Source organism: Apodemus sylvaticus, chromosome 16, assembly GCF_947179515.1.
Source record: "Apodemus sylvaticus chromosome 16, mApoSyl1.1, whole genome shotgun sequence".
NCBI lineage: Eukaryota > Metazoa > Chordata > Mammalia > Rodentia > Muridae > Apodemus > Apodemus sylvaticus.
Genome location: NC_067487.1, coordinates 12,514,253 through 12,530,750, shown reverse-complemented (window position 1 = coordinate 12,530,750; position 16,498 = coordinate 12,514,253). Strand labels below are relative to the sequence as shown.

General features: G+C 42.4%; 1 protein-coding gene across 1 annotated transcript in view; it reads left to right on the top strand.

Moving 5' to 3' along the window:
• Ctnnd2 (catenin delta 2) overlaps window positions 1-16,498 on the top strand; it is an 847,786-nt gene that overhangs the window by 500,025 nt on the left and 331,263 nt on the right. The window contains exon 9 of the mRNA XM_052159968.1: window positions 8,474-8,729. Coding sequence (XP_052015928.1) covers window positions 8,474-8,729 — 256 coding nt within the window. The remainder of the gene's footprint in view (window positions 1-8,473; window positions 8,730-16,498) is intronic.

Below are 16,498 nucleotides of genomic sequence, written 5' to 3'. Positions count from 1 at the left end.
AATTGATCAGTATCCGAGCATGGCATACATTTGAGGAGGACATGTTTGTTTGATAACAATACAAAATGATCCAAACCCCTGTGGTGCCAAGTCTTCCAGATTCCAGGCTCCTGCCTTGCGTCAGGTTCTCTCTCAGCCAGCTAAGAAACTGCTTGGGTAGATAAGATTTCACACAATCTCTTCTTGAACTTCTTGTTCAGCAAGTACATATTCTTGCGTGCATAGAGAATATAAAATACCTTTAAGTCACAAGAACATACTTGATGTAAGGTCAATTAGTGCTTAAGATTGTGGAGAATCTTCTGTTCTGAAACCATCTAGTTTATAGAGGCAGCCCTATCTCGACGTTTGAGACTCCTGCAAAGCCATTTAATGAGGGGTCAAGAACTTTCTAGAGCTGGACAGCTAGGAGATCTACATCCCCACTGCACTCTCTTTCCCTGCCTTCTCCCTCTTATCCTGTTAGGATAGCTCAACCCGTTGTGTCACCCAAGGTAACAGACATGACCCTCACACACACACACACACACACACACACTATGGATATGTTAGCATTTCCACTCCCAGCTATGCCATGTTCATCGTCATGGAAAATACTATCCGAATCTTCAGGCCCATTTCACTTTAAAGCAAACTTTAGCACATTTCTTTTGCAGTGAACATTTAATAAGTATTTAAACGCCTGCTTTGAGTGTTTCATTTAGGTCATAACGGTTTATCCAGACATACTATATATTGCCTTCCAGCTTAATCTTATTTGGATTCTCTGCAGAGCATGTTGTCTTCAGAAGCATGCAGGCTGTATTTTCTGGGCACACACTGATATCAAGTGTTCAGCAGAGCAAATGGGGTGAATCAGGCAGAGATGGGTTGGTCAGCCTGGGGTTTAGTCCCTGTTCTATCCGCTGTTTCCACCTTCCCCTCTGTGACATGAAAAGGTGGCATGGAAAATGACACAATCCACATAGGTTGTCGTTAGCTGTAAATGAGGTAATCACATGGTAACTGCACAAAAGCAAACTCTGCATGGTGGTAGTATTGTTCATTATGCTTTCGTCATTTCGAGGCAGGGAAGCATTGCATACAGAACTGAAATGTGGTTAGGGTATAAAAGACATGGCCACGTTATCATCCATCGGTCCTTGTAGCACACACACTGTAAATGGGAAGAAATGAATATGTGCGGCATGTGCACATAAAACTATATAGAAGATCATGCAGGTAAGGTTAAGTGTAGACTCATTCACTCTCTAGTTTTCCCATTCACTTGTTCACATTTTAACTTTTAGAACAAATTCTACAAGCCTACTGAAATCTACTGTACATAGATACCAGGACAGATAGGCAAGAGTAGACATTCCTGAATATTGGAGAAGATCCTAGTAGCTATTTTCTGTTAATCTGTATTTTAAATACATAGTTAAAAAATAACTTAAGAATTCCTAGAGCCTGGCTTAGATGGTTCAGTGGTTAGAGCACTTATAGCTCTTGCAGAGGACCTAGGTTCAGTTTCCAGATCTCACGTCCAGGGCATCCAACACCTCTTCTAACCTCTGGGCACCAGACACACCTGTGTCGCACAGCCATACATGCAGAGAAATCCTTCAAACATGTGAAATAAAGCAACTGTGTCTAAAACAGCATTTTTAATTGTGCTATATAAAAAAGAACAAAACAGGTCAGCGTTGTTTAAAAGACAACTTTGTCCCCTTTTCTCTTTCAAACTTATATTCATTCATGCTTCTGGTATCCCTACATCTGTTCTCACATTTTGGGGGACCCTGATACTCTGCTTCTCGTAGAAGCAGTGAAAACAACCTGAAGGTTAGTCATGGGAATCCCACTGTGAGTGCACCTGTGCTTGGAAACACTTCTCTCCGAAGAGATAACGCCATTGGAAGTTACAATACCATGGTGTATTTGTTTTTTATTTGTTGGGGTGCAGGGGATATTTTCTTTATTTACATTTCAAATGTTATCCCATTTTCAGGTCTCTACCCTCCTGGAAACCCCCTAGCTCTCCCCCCCTCTGCTTCTATGAGGGTGTTCCTCCCCCCAGCCTTCAATTCCCCTACACTGGGGCATCTATCGAGCCTTCACAGGACCAAGGGCCTCTCCTCTTATTAACCATTGATTATCACCGTGTTCAACCAGTGTTAAGTACAGAAACTTGGAAGACACAGCTTAAGTCCATAACAGCTTTGAGAGTATTTCAGACTAAGACCAAAGAAGTTTTACCCTTCAAGTAACAGACTTGAGAGCTCTTGGCCACACGATCACTGAGTGATCCTCATGTTCTGATTAGAAGCACCATTCCTTAATTGCCGTCTTATATGTTTCTTCTGTGTTGAAGTATTTAGTTAACACATGTAAATACATGCTGTGTTTTCATTTTTTTCTCTGTTTATATAAATACATATTGAAGCATGTGGCTAAGAGATGTGGCTCAGCAGTTAGGAACCGGGCTACTCTTTCAGGGTACCTCAGTTCACTTCCCAGCATCTATGTGGTGACTTGCAACAGTGACTCCACTTTCAGGAGTCCTGAGACACTCTTCTGACCTCTGTCAACACTAGAGAGCTACATGGTACACAGACACAAATGGAATAAATACACGCATACCCTTAAAGTAAAATGAAAAAATATAAATATATAAAATCAAGGGTTAATACAAACAAATATAAAACAGAACACCATTTTTCTTATTCTTTGCTGAACTCCACTTTCTATTCCACATAACAGTTTCTTATCAAGGGCCTAGATTCCTTCATGTCTTTTTCCTTTTCAGTAACCATCATTCACAAAGCAGTGTTTGGATTTACCAACAAGGATACATTGTTCCTCTCTCAAGGAGAGCACACAAAGCATCTCTATGCTGCCTTGACACACTGAGGTTTTATTTGGGCAGCTTTGCAGAAAACAAACAGATAATTTCAGCAATGACACAGGTGTCTGTCGAAGTGTCAAGCCCAAGGCAGAAGGCCCAGCTTGTTAAATCCCAGAGAGACTGGCCACGCAGTTCACCGAGTCCTGAGGGCTCACGGGGTGAAAGGGGGGCTGTGTGCAGAGGAGGTGAGAGAAGAGGAGCAGGTTTGTGGAGCTAATGAAGTGCCAACCCCTCCAGATGTTTGACGGGAGGGTGTTCTGTTTGATGGAGTCGCCTGCAGGGTTGATGGAGCTCTCTAACTCAGGCAGGGAAAAAGTGATTCATGTCAGAACTTAAGGCGAAGGTGAATTAAATGGAAGACTTCTCCTAGAGGAACGGTAGTTGTTTATCGATGTTTACAAACAGGACCGCTGTATATGTACAGGGATGTCCAGATAGCTGAATAGCTCGGCCAAGCAGAGGGTAGTATTGAACCTTGACTCTTACAGTGTTTTCCCCAGCACCAACCACCCCACCATGAAATAACAGTTCTAACACTGTTACTTTTCTAACTCAAGGTTTTGCTCAGTAGCCCAGAATGAATTCAGACTCCCAGTGTAGATAAGGGTGGGGCTTAAACTCACAATCCTCCTGCCTCAGCCTTCTGGGTACTAGGGACAGAGTTGTCCATCACCATCCCCAACCAATTTCACTTTCTCTAATATGACTACAACTGTCCATTCACTCTGTTTTATGTGCACTGGATATCTAAAATAAACTGTGAGTCTGTGATCCCGTGGAATAGTATTTAAAACATTTGCCTTAAATATAAGGAATTTCACCATTGCGTTGCTGGGGATTATGGATTCTCACATATTTCGCTCTCCACAGTCATAGCATGTGTTCTTTACATTAATCATATATAATATGATTATATATGATTATATATCAGATATATATGATTATATAACTATCAGCCTTCTTGGTACAGCTAGTTCCTTTATATTTGTAGCTATGTCATTCTAATTTAATAGTATAGATTTTAATTTAACCAATACATTTGAATTGTGAATTTTTATCTTGAAACTATCTCTCTTACTGGGACCTACTCGCAGAGGTTAAGTATCCTTTAAGGTCGCCTGGATAGTGCAGTAGGTAAAGTACTTGTTGTCTAAGCAAGAGGACCTGAGATTGAGCCCCAGTATCCCATGGGGAAAAGGCTAGTTGGTGCTGTGAACCTCTTATCCAAGCACTGGGCCAGCAGAGAAGGTGGGATCTCAGAAGCTCAGTAACCAACCAACCAAGCTGGGTCACTCAGCCCTGTGTCCGGTGAGAGATCCCTGCCAAAAAACTTCAAAGTGAGGATGCCTGATTCTGAGGAAAGACATGAAGGTTGACCTCTGGCCTTCACATGCAAATATGTGCATATTCTCTCTCTCTCTCTCTCTCTCTCTCTCTCTCTCTCTCTCTCTCTCTCCCTCTTCCCCTCCCTCCTCCCTTCCTCCTTCCCTCCCTCTCTTTCCCACCTCCTCCTTCCTTCTTTCTCTCTTCCCCCTCCCTCCCTCCTTCCCTCTTTCCCTCTTCCCCTCTCACCCTTCCTCCTTCCCTCCCTCTTTCCCCCTCCTTCCCTCTTTCTCTCTCCCCCTCCCCCTCCCTCCTTCCCTCTCTTCCCTCTCTCCTTCCCTCTTTCCCTCTTCCCCTCTCACCCTCCCTCCTTCCCTCCCTCTCTTTCCCCCTCCTTCCCTCTTTCCCTCTCCCCTCCGTCCCTTCCTCTCCCCCTCCCTCCCTTTCTCTCTCTCCCTCTCTCCCTCCCTCCCCCCCACCTCTTTATCTTCATGTTCATGGGTGATACTTCTTGGGGGAGTGGCAATTTATCAAAGTTAAAATTACTAAAATTCAAAGGTATTGTGACTTTTTTAAAAATGAGGACTTTTGGAAAGTTTCTCATTCATCTCAGATTTTATAGCTCACACCACCATAGCCTAACACATTAATGTCATTGATGGGACCCAGAATCAAGACATTTCAAATTGAGACAATTACATGCATTCTTACATTTGTCTTCTTCAAGTGAGAAAAAGTCGAATGCTTGGAATATTTTTATATAATTTTTCTACATATCCTTATAAATTCAATTTTATAAAAATAGCATAAATTAGTTTACACTCCAATCTATCATAATTTCTTGGTGTGATATTCAGATGTTTGATTCCTGGGACTAACCCATCTCTTCCCTCTACCTTTAGTTGGCATTTCCTCTAATTCTAAGCTCTTTACAATTATTTAAAAATTTACTCATTCTACTAAGTAACTCACAAGTATTTGCCTAAGCCTGGTCTAGGGATTGGTTATAAGCATAACATCTGGGGACTAGCTATAGGGGCTTCAATTCATTTTCCAATAGAGACCATGCTGGTAGACAACTTCATCCCTCCAAGTCTCAGTTTCCCATCTGTGAAGTAGAGCTGGCATGCTTCCTCTTTAACAGGTTGCTGAGGAAGCATGAGTTGATACAGGGATGCAGGAGCCTTCGGAGGCCCAGTGGGAGGGCCTTTCCCCTTGAGGCCCCTTGCACAGCTCCTTTGAGCAGTGCTGTAGATTCCAGCCTCGATAGTGGACTCTTCATTAGTGTACCTTTTTCTCTCTGTTATATATTGGATGCTTTTCCTACATTATACCAAACAGTAACCCCAGGAGGCCATATGCTCCCTCTATGAACTCCAGGCTTCCATCTTGGAGAAACCATTACCTTGTCCAAGAGCAAAAGCTGAGCAGGAGTCCAGATCCGACTTCTGATGCCAAGCACTCAATGAGCTATGTGGTCTTTCCCTGTAGAAGGCCACAATGAAAACCAAACAGGGGAATGAAGAGTTGTCTCAGTGGTTAAGAGAAGAACTCTTGTCCCTCTTGCCTAGGACATGTCGCAACCATCTATATCTCCAGTCCCAATGTATCCACTGACCTCTTCTGACATATGCAGAGACCAGGCACACATGTATTGCACAGACGTACATGCAGGTAAACTATCCATATACACAAAATAAAAGTAATCTAAACAAAATGCCAAACCAAGTAGGGACTTCAATGTCTCCATCACCCCTTCCTCATACCTCTAGGCATTGCCTTCCTGGTTTGTGGTAATAGGATTTCACACTGCTGCACATTCTGAGCCCGTTCCCTCCCATTCTTCACAGGTCTGGGACGGCTGCTCATCAGCCTTTCCCCCTAACCCTTCCCTCTTCTGCTCTAACTTGGTGTCCTCAGGCATACCGAGGGCCAGTCATGTTGTTCATCGTACCTATCCTAGCAGTACTTAAAAACGGCCTTGTGGGTGTATGATATATGAGTTTGGATGCACGTGTTCATGTGTCTGCAGGAAGATGTGTGTATTTGGTGTGTGAACAGGTATGTGTAAGGTGAGGAAAACAAGCTTATATGTTGATTGTCTTTGGGACAAGGTCTGGAGCTCACCAGTTAGCCTAGACCGACATGCTAGGGAGCCCAGGATTCGTTTGTTCCTGTCTTTCAGCACAGGGCTGGCAAGCATGCTCCGCCGTGCCCAGCTTCTTCCCACAGGAACCCAACTCCGATCCTCCTACTTCACAGCTAGCACATGGTCGCCAGCTGATTATCTCCCAGCCACCAAGATGGCTTCTTTACATTGCCATATTATTTCTGGGTCTGTACTGCATGTGCCTTCTTTTGTGAATCACCAGGATTAATAGCAACTGTATGTTTAGAAAAGAATTTATTTTTTACCTGAAAATAAATTTTCAATAAGAATAAGCATTGATAGTTTGTTTTCTGAATGAAGACTGGACCTCTAAGAAAATGAGGCAGTATCCTAAGTTTCTCCTTTTGCCCTTGATTTTCTTACTGGGTTACATAAATCTCCATGGAAATGAGGTTTTGTGTCTGTGCTCTTATCAAGATTTTAAAATGTCTTGATTATAATATACATATATACATATAATATATATACATATATATATAAATAATATATTTTAAATTTTTTATTATATTTATATCTTTATGGAGATTGAGAAGGGCACCTGCCACAACTTCAGTCAAATGCAATTGAAAACGGTGTCCAGTAATCACTGTGGAACCCAGCCTCTTAGGGAGTGTGGACACCTTTTCTCCATCACTGAAGACAGCAGTTTTGTCATTTATCCCTGTTCTCCTAAAATGTCTGCCCATTGCATCATAGAGGATGGAGAATTGATTAGAAAAGTAAAGTCCTGAAGTCATGGGTTCAAATCCTGACCTCAGCAGGAGAATCTCGTCTCCAGTTTACTTTGAACACCTGCTATTTTAGCAGAATTCCTTACATGCTCTTCGCAGTTGTTTCTTTGATGTGACATAATTACCTTTATGTCTCATTTGGTATATGGCCCTTATGAGAAAAGGTGATTGCAAGCTAATTCTTAGAAAGTCAGACTCGTGCTGGGTGTCTCAGAACTGGAATCTAATTCCATACAGTGCCCTTGGGTGTGGCATCTCCTCTCCAGGCACTTACATAACTCAGCGTCTGTCTGATGTCACAAAGCAAGTGTGCTCATAGTGATTGTGGCTGACAGCAGCAAGAATCGCAAATACCCCATCACCTCCCACATGGAGGAAAGATGATATTTCCGTTTTAATGTGTCAGTTTGACACTAGATGTAAATATTTTTGAGAGACAGATAAAAGCAGTGGCCCGACATCAACTTAAAAAGACCTCAGGAAAGAAACGAAAAATGGAGATTCGGTTTGGAAACAGTGGAACTGATTTTAGTAACTTGTGTGAAATCCCAAAGCAACCTAGACATATCGAAACGGCGCAAAGACTCCGGGAAAAGCTGCGTCAGCTCCTTACCCGCCGCCTTGCTGCTGGGTGGCTTTTTCCAACTCCCACACATCTACAGTCTCCCTGGTGCATTTGTCCCTGTCACAGCTTTCTGAGAAAGAAGGACATGAAACCTTTGGGGATTTACTTTCAGAAAGGAGAAGAGCCCAGCACGGGATGCTGCCACACTAATTATGCATCTCGAGTCCTCCTCTTTGCACATCCACCCCCATCCATACACTCTCCTTCCCTTTCCTCTACTCTGCAAAATGACTCGGCTGCTAAATTTATTACATACTTCACAAAGTTAATCTGAACACATTCCGAATGTTCTCCGCTAGAACAATGAAGAGCTTATTGTCTGAGCTTCTCCAGAAAGAACTCTCCGCTGGAGTTTAGCTTGACCTCTGCTGGAGAGCAAACCCAGGGACTTATGCACACACCAAGCACACACTGAGCCAGAGTCACACGTGGAGCCCAGGTTTTCACCTTGAACAGTGATCATGTGTAGGGATGTCTGTTAGCAGTCCACACTCAGCCAGTGTGTGTGCCCTCTCAGTATTTCCAGCTTAGTTCTGCGACAGCATGCGTGTTGACGTTTGACTAGATAACCATCGACTGCATGGATTGAGTCACCTGTGACAGATTAATTTTGTTTTATTCTTTCGAACCCCTATTTTTTTTCTTATGTGTGTAACGTTCCCCCTGCCTAGACCTGGTTAACCGTTTTTGTGAGCAGGTCCTCAGTTTTTTACTTTGTCCCTACTTTCCTGTCCTAGCCCCGTCCTCCCCTGCTGTCGACTCCGTCCCCTTGCAGCGCACAGGCAGCCAACACGGGCCACAGAATGCCGCGGCAGCCACCTTCCAGAGGGCCAGCTATGCTGCTGGCCCAGCCTCCAACTACGCAGACCCCTACCGACAGCTGCAGTATTGTGCCTCCGTTGACTCTCCGTACAGCAAGTCTGGCCCTGCCCTCCCACCCGAAGGCACCTTGGCCAGATCCCCATCCATCGACAGCATTCAGAAAGACCCCAGGTGGGTAAAGACACACTTCTTTACTTTGAGATGTATAAAGCGGTTTTGTAACCTAGTTTCCTCTCGGTACACTGTGAACTGTTACTGCCTGCTTCTTATTGGCTGAGAATGAGAAGGTTGGCTTCCTTTGGCTTTATGAATTTTTTGTTTGATATGAAATAGGAACATATAGGATGGACCCCTAATATCTCCTACGGGTACTACATAAAGAACTATTATAAGAACAACTTTGAGGGCCTATGGGTGTGGCCATCTAATTTGGTCTGGGGTGTCCTCAGTGAAATGAGAGCAGAGGGCAGGTTCTGGGCAAAGCTCTCACCTGCCCTTCTATGTCACGGTCCACGCGTGCTCCTGTCTGAGAGGAAGAACTGATTGCCCTCCTATGTCTTCCTGTTTATCAGAAAATGTAAAACACACCCGTCCCAATTACTCTAAAATTTGAAAAGTCAGAAATTCCATATCACTTTCATTCTTTAATTCTGGAGATATTAGGGTGGGCTATTTAGAGAATGGTAAGAAATTCGCTGTGGATTGTTAAGGAAATGGTTGTGTAATGTGCGTCTCTTTCACGTCCTTGTTTCCAGCAACAGCAGGGACTTACAGGGTACTCTGTTTCTGAAGTTTGTCCTGACTCCCTGTGAATTTATATAGATACCATCCCATGCGTGCACACATGCAGATGTGTGTGCTCATAAACACACACACACACACACACACGTAACCTGCACCTAGAGAGGCTGAGAATCCGGTATTTGTTCAGGACTTGAGTGTGATGATAAGTTTGAAATTCTTCTCCAGGCATTTCCCTGACGGAGCACACAGCTTCTGATGTGCTATATCGAGAATTTGCATGGTTTTTCTTATAAAAAGAAATTGCTTCTTCAAACATGAAAGGCGAATGGAATCATTTCCTAGTGTGCTTTGAGACAGCCATCTCAGTACAAATGAAACCCATGTGGAGTGCCCTTGCTAAGTGTTGTGTTTGGGGCAAGCTGCACTGTAAACCTGAATTGTACTAAAGGCTCCGCTCTGGCTGCAGGGATTGAAAAGCGCACCTCGTCCTAGGTACTCAGCGCCGGTGTCTGCATTTTCAAGCTTTCACTGCAGTCAAAAGTCTTTGAACTGAATCCTGCCTTAATTTTTAAAGCAAGGAACAGTCTTCGGAAACTATTTTTATCATTTTTATTCAGATATAGGTAAAAGATATATGTAAATTTTAAAAAGCATTTGTGAAAACAGAAGAGGTGTTTACACAGAACGCTCAATCAGAGTGGGCATTGTACATTTAACTTGTGGATATATATATGTCTATATTGTATATATTACATATATTCTAATCAACCTCCTGTTGCTATAATAAGACAGGGACCAAAGGGAGCTTGTGGAAGAAAGAGTTAACCTGCTTACATTTCCCAGTCATAATAGATCACCGGAGAAGTCGGGGCAGGAACCCAAGAAGGACGTGAAGCACAGTGCTGCTTCCTGGCTGTCTGCTTCTTCACAGATTGGGGAGTAGGCAGCTTCATCACACAGCACAGAGCCGCCTGTCTAGGAATGGTGCCATCCGTTGTAAGCTAGGCCTGCATCAGCTAATAATCTGGACAATTCTCCCATGAGCATGGCCATAGAGCAGTCTGATAGAAACCGTTACTGATCTGAGAAACTTTCCCTCAGGTGACTCTAAGCTGTATCAACTCTCCTCTCGGTTGAGGCAGGCCTCACCCTGTAGGCAAGGCTGTCTCCTCACTCACTATGCATCTAAGCTGGTCTCGACCTCACGGTCCCCTGTCGCAGCCTCCCAAGTGCAGGGATTATAAGCATGAGCAACCTCATGAGAGTAAGATTTTATCTGTTATAAAAAGGATTTAAATGCTCATATTAAAGGAATTTTGCTTAATAAGAAACTAAGTTTATATTTCTCTGGATGTAGTCTAGTGTTTTATGCTGTGTGTTAAAATCACTTTTATTTTATTAAATAGAATATCCTTCCCTTTTTATATTGCTGTCACCTTTATAGGTTTGTTTCTTTCTTCATGTTGTCACAGATCTGACAAGTTATGGATTATGTCATTTATATTTATGTAGTGCCTGCTGTAAACCAAGTAGAAAGGGTAGTGTGGATTAGAGAATCTTGGCCACTAATCTTTATTAGTGTGTGGTAAGTTTGTATGTAAACGAGTGCTTTATTTTCAGCAATGCTACATTCTGGCCTTAAGGATGTGTGTAAATTCTGAAAAGTGCCAGCATGCTAAGCACAGACATACAGACAAAAATAAAAATAGGGAATCATGGCAAGGGCCAGTACAGATGACTTCATCTTGATATAAAAGACAAGTAAACCCAGGAATCTCTGGAATGAAGAATAAAATGTAGTAAGGGTTTCCTTAAAGCAAAAAACTCTTACTATTGTTATGGATTCAAGAACCATGTGACTCCAAGTCCAAAGTATTCACTTTGTAGAGACTCATTTCCTTCAAATGATAATTTCTATTTGCTTCTAGGCGCATACTGGAATGATGTATACTAGAAGGGAGACATCTAACTTTTAGGGCTCAGGGATATCTAGTGTGTCACTGGGTAATGTCATGTTAATTCATGCTATTATTATATATAGTATTCATTAGACTAGACGAAGTGTTCAGTTTGCAGCTTATGGACCCATGAGCTGAGGACACCCACAAGTGCTATCCAGTACCCAAGTCCATGAACTTACCGGTGACATCATGAGAGCATCTTGTAGGATTTGTGTAGCATGTGCTGGTGTGAGTAGTTTGGATCCTTTTGCATCTTGTCTGGCTTTTGGGGGGTGTGGTCCATAGTTTGGGGTGGCCGTGTCGTGGCAGGGAGCACAAGGAAGTGGTTCCCGTGGCTCTGGGGCAGCTATTTTGACATGTGTGGTTCTTGTTACAGTTAATCAGTTTTTTCCACCATCTGGCACTTTGATCTTAACAGAGACCGATTTATTTTTCATTAAATAGCTATATAGTATTCTTCAGTAAGAAGATTCCAGGCAAATACTGACTTTTAACATAAGAACTTGAAGTCTTATTTACTCTCTGGTCTAAAGCCCCAGAAATCATTTCTGAAGGTTTGGAATTTCCTTCTTGAGAGTTAGTGGGCTCAATCACACAGATTTTGCAATGTTTTGGTCTTTTCTGCTTTTAACTGTAGACTCTAAAAATTGCACGTGTGTGTCTCTGTGTTTGTGTGTATGTGTGCCCACGCAATGTTGACACATGTGGAGATGCACATGCCAATGTGCACACAGCAGCCACACACTGGGTGACCTGGTATGTTGTTTCTACCTTATTCCCCTGAGACAGGATCTTGTACTGAAGCTGTGTCGAGGCAGCCAGTGACCCCCAGCAATCTGCCATGTCTACCCCTCTCCCAGGAGGGCTGAGTTTCTTAACATTTACAAAGTTGCATGTGGCTTATTATGTGAATTTTAGAAATTTGAACAGAAGTACTCACCTTTGCACTGCAAGTGTCTTTATCAGTTGAACCATCTCTCCAACTTCAAAACAGAATCTCATTTATAAATGCAATTTTGTTTTGGTTTGGGTTTTGTTTTCTATAAAGAGAAATGTACACAATAGCATGTTTTTAATGAAGACATTGTGCCCAAATCAGCAACAGCATTTTATCGCATGTTCCTATCCTCTGGAGTTGTTTTAAGGTGAAACATTGATCAATAATTGAAACTAATATAAAATAGGCACTTTTAGGAAAGTATGTATTTATGACTACTATGTTATTTGATATTTTGAGATATTATGAAAATTATTTTATGTGAGACATTACGCTTACTCAAACATTATTTTGAGTAAACTGCATGAGTAAACATGCAGCCTTGATAGATTGGCAAAAATCCATATTTTGTCAATGAGTAAATCTCAGTAAATCAATGTGTATCACACACATTATATATACATCGGACCTTCAGGGAGAAAACAAAATTCTAAAATGCCTCTAGAAAAGTATAGGTTAGAATGTTTTATTTAATCTTAATGCCTAAACAGTATTATTTTGTAATTTAGGTTATTGTGTAGCTTATGTCACATTGCTGGGATGTTTGCAACTGAGTATATATAACATTCGCATAACTGAGTATATATAACATTCGCATAACTAAGTATATATAACATTCACATGGTCTACTTCTCTTGGGTTATGAATCTCTGCAGAGCCGAATATTCATTCCCAGCACCCAGTTCTCACTCACCTAACTGGAACTTCCAAGTTTGAAAGTCATTCGTTTCAAGCAGTAGCAGGACACCTTCTCTGTCCCACCCAGTCCCCGCGGAGTCGTGGTAGGACACGCCAGACCCAGTGATACGGGTGATCTTGATGGTTGCAGTTGTTGTTGTTTTATTTTGTATCTGCCTCATGCAGCCTGTGCTGTCCTCAAACCTGCTTCATAGCTGGAGATGACCTTGACCTTCTCACACCACTGCCCTTGCACTGAGATTAAGGTCCTCGCTGCCGCGCCCTGTTTCAAGCAATGCTGAGAATCAGATCCAGGACTTCACAGTAATAAATGTTGAAACAAAATCTATGTCTCTTATAGGTGCGTTCTCTGGTCTTGTCTCTTATCTTTGAAATTATAGGGGAATGTGACAGTTTTCTTTTCAAAGAACAGATTTGTTTGTTCATTTGTTTGTTTGTTTGTTTGGGGTTCTTTTTGTTTTTTTGAGACAGGGTTTTTCTGTGTAGCCCTGGCTGTCCTGGAACTCACTCTGTAGACCAGGCTGGCCTCAAACTCAGAAATATGCCTTCCTCTGCCTCCCAGAGTGCTGGGATTAAAGGCGTGCCCCACCACTGCCCGGCCCAAAGAACAGTTTTAAAAACTGTTACTTCAGCACCGCCCTCTACCCGCAATGGCCAGACCCTCTGTTCCTCTTCTAGCTGCTCCTGGCCTCTCACCATCCTGTCAGACTCTCTTATCTGCCTCACACCTCAGCATCACGTGTACAAGGGGAACAAAAGTTGCCTTGGGCCACTTAACATTTATTGTGATTTTTCTTGCTGGCTAAATTACAATAATGTTAATAAGTAACAAGCACGATAATCAAAATTAATTGATAATATGGCTCATGTCTGGTGTTGAGCATTTTATACCCATTATTTAGTGTGATCACTCCAAGATCTCTGTGGTATGGCTCCCTCTTTAATTACCAGTTAACTGTCATGTTAAAGATGCTCCTGGCCTTGACTGCCCATCTGTCATCATCCTTAACCATGTAACACTATGCATTCTGCAAATCTCACTTCCGTATACCCCACAAGCAATCTAATATCAACAGCGACTTCTCATTGTACTTATCAGAAATGTGATTGTTTATCCTCCAAGTGCTTCTGAGGATGGAACTGAAGTGGCTTGAAGCTTCAGAATTCTGACTTGTATTCATTCAAGACACCTCTGCTACTGGGTGAGACCATTGCATTTAATGTGGCCAACTGTGTGTGTGATGAGTTGTCATAAAAATAAAATTAATGTGGGGAACTACCCAACTGTTTTGAGTCAAGAGAAAGACAATGTGCTCCTGGAACAGAACAAAGAGATAGAGCTGGCATTAGGTAGAAAGGTTAGTAAAGTTCTGAAATGATACTTCCTAGCCTCCTGCCTTGTTATTCCATCATAAGTGAAGATGTCCCCTCGCTCTACCAGGGACAACCTGCTCTGGTGTGTCACTTGATGTCACAAGTCGCTTTTCTTTACCATCTTGCATCAAACATTTAATTGCCCACAGAAATGGAGCACTCAAAATATTTGTCGTTACCAGACACGTGGTAGCTGACTGTCGGTTGTTGACCAGTGACAATTAATTTCCACTGCTTCTTGAAAAGCTCTGCAGCAAATTAGGTCATTAATTTGGAGGTGGTGCCATTGGCAGAAAGAAGGGTAGCATTCAAAGTCAGAAGAATCATACACTTTAGCTAGCGTGAAGTTCCACTGTGCAGGACATAACCTGAAAAGTCCAGTAACTAAAAGAATCTTCCATCTACTGAGCACCATCCAACCACTTGAATGGGCTGTACTAGGTGTGTGTTATCAGGGAGTAAATGTGTTAGGAAGACTAGATACATGCATACATGCATGCACACACACATACATACACCCATACATGCATACATATGTACATATATACATACATACATATATACATACATACATACTACATGCATGCATATGCACATACATACACGATACATACATACACCCATACATACCTACATATGTACACACATAAATGGAGGTGGAAAGAGTAAGAAAGGGCATCAGGTATAACTGTAGGTCACAGTTATCTAAATGAAGCATTAATGGGAGGAAGGAAAGGACATTCAGGTATCCTTGCCAAATCACCTTCTCAATTTCCTGAGACACTTCCAAATATGCTTTGTTCTTCATCCGTGACTGTTTTTAAACTTCCGTACCAGAGCTGAGCTACTAGCTTGGGAGCCCCTTTAGGGATAGGACACACACTGCAGAATCTCACACTGTGATAACAGGGTCACTTGTAAGAATCCCTGAAGCTCAGCTTTTCGTCTGCCATATCCGCAGTTGCTGTGTCCTAAAGGGTGCTGTTAGGGCTGGGTCTCCTGACTTTCAAAGTTAGCCTGGTGGGCCCCAGTATTTTTTGACTCCAACATCAGTTTATTTTTGAAAGCTCTGTGGGTACCAACAGAGAGTGACCACTCTTTTTTACATTGCCCTAAAGCATCCCCAATCACTTAAGACACCTGGAAGAGAGACATGAAATGACTTTGAATGTAGGATGGGTGTTTCAGTAGAATAAAGTAGTCACGTGGAAAAAAAAAAACAACGTTGGTTAAAGATAAATGTTTGGAAACCACTGACTTAAAAGGCACATCGAGGGAGCAACCAGTTCTCCGAAGAAGGGAGTGATGAACGCAGTCTACGACATTCGTATATATCCACCTCTGAGTGTGAAAGAGTTCATGCTGGCCTTTCATTTGCTTTACCTACATAGACTGCTTTCAGTATTCCTGATGGATAAGTGAGTAGAATATTTCTTCTTAATATATTGTATGCTCTCTATAAAAGCATTATTTACTTTTAATCATTTCCAAAAATATATATCCATATGCACCATGCCATATAAAATTAACAGTGGTGAAGTTGGAGGTAGCAAGCACTCAGCATGACTCCCAGGGGCACTGCCTTCTGTTCTTGATGTCTTTTATCACCGTTGTCCACGTTGAATTCAAGCAGGTCTGTGTGCGTAGCAGAATTACACAGAAGGGAAGCTTGTGGGCTGGGAAAGCAGAAACAAGCCAGAAATCTAGGGACACCCAAGCAGGGCTGGGAGCCCAGCTTGAAGGGCAGCATCCCACTGCCAGTTGAGTCTCTGGACTTCCAGCTTAGCCCTCGGGCATGGAGGAACAGAGAGGACCATCCATCCATGATGCCCCGTGTCCTGGGTTTCCGAGCAAAGGCACCATGAGGTCATCACTATAGTGATTGCTGGTTTCAGTCATTAAGTCATGGGGTGAGTTGTCAGGCTGAACTGAGTCACCTTCTCTGCCAACCATCAACCCTTCCTTTCATTGTCTCCCCTGAAACTCTTTATTTTCTGCTATTGAAAAGGGGCATAGTCATGACCGGTATGTTCACCAAAGCATAAATGGATAAACCAAATACAGAAAGAATGTGCACAGTGTTCATTATTGATATAGAATGGAGAAGTATAGATACATTATAACATGGATGAAGCTCAGGACATTCTCGGTGTAGGATGGCAGAT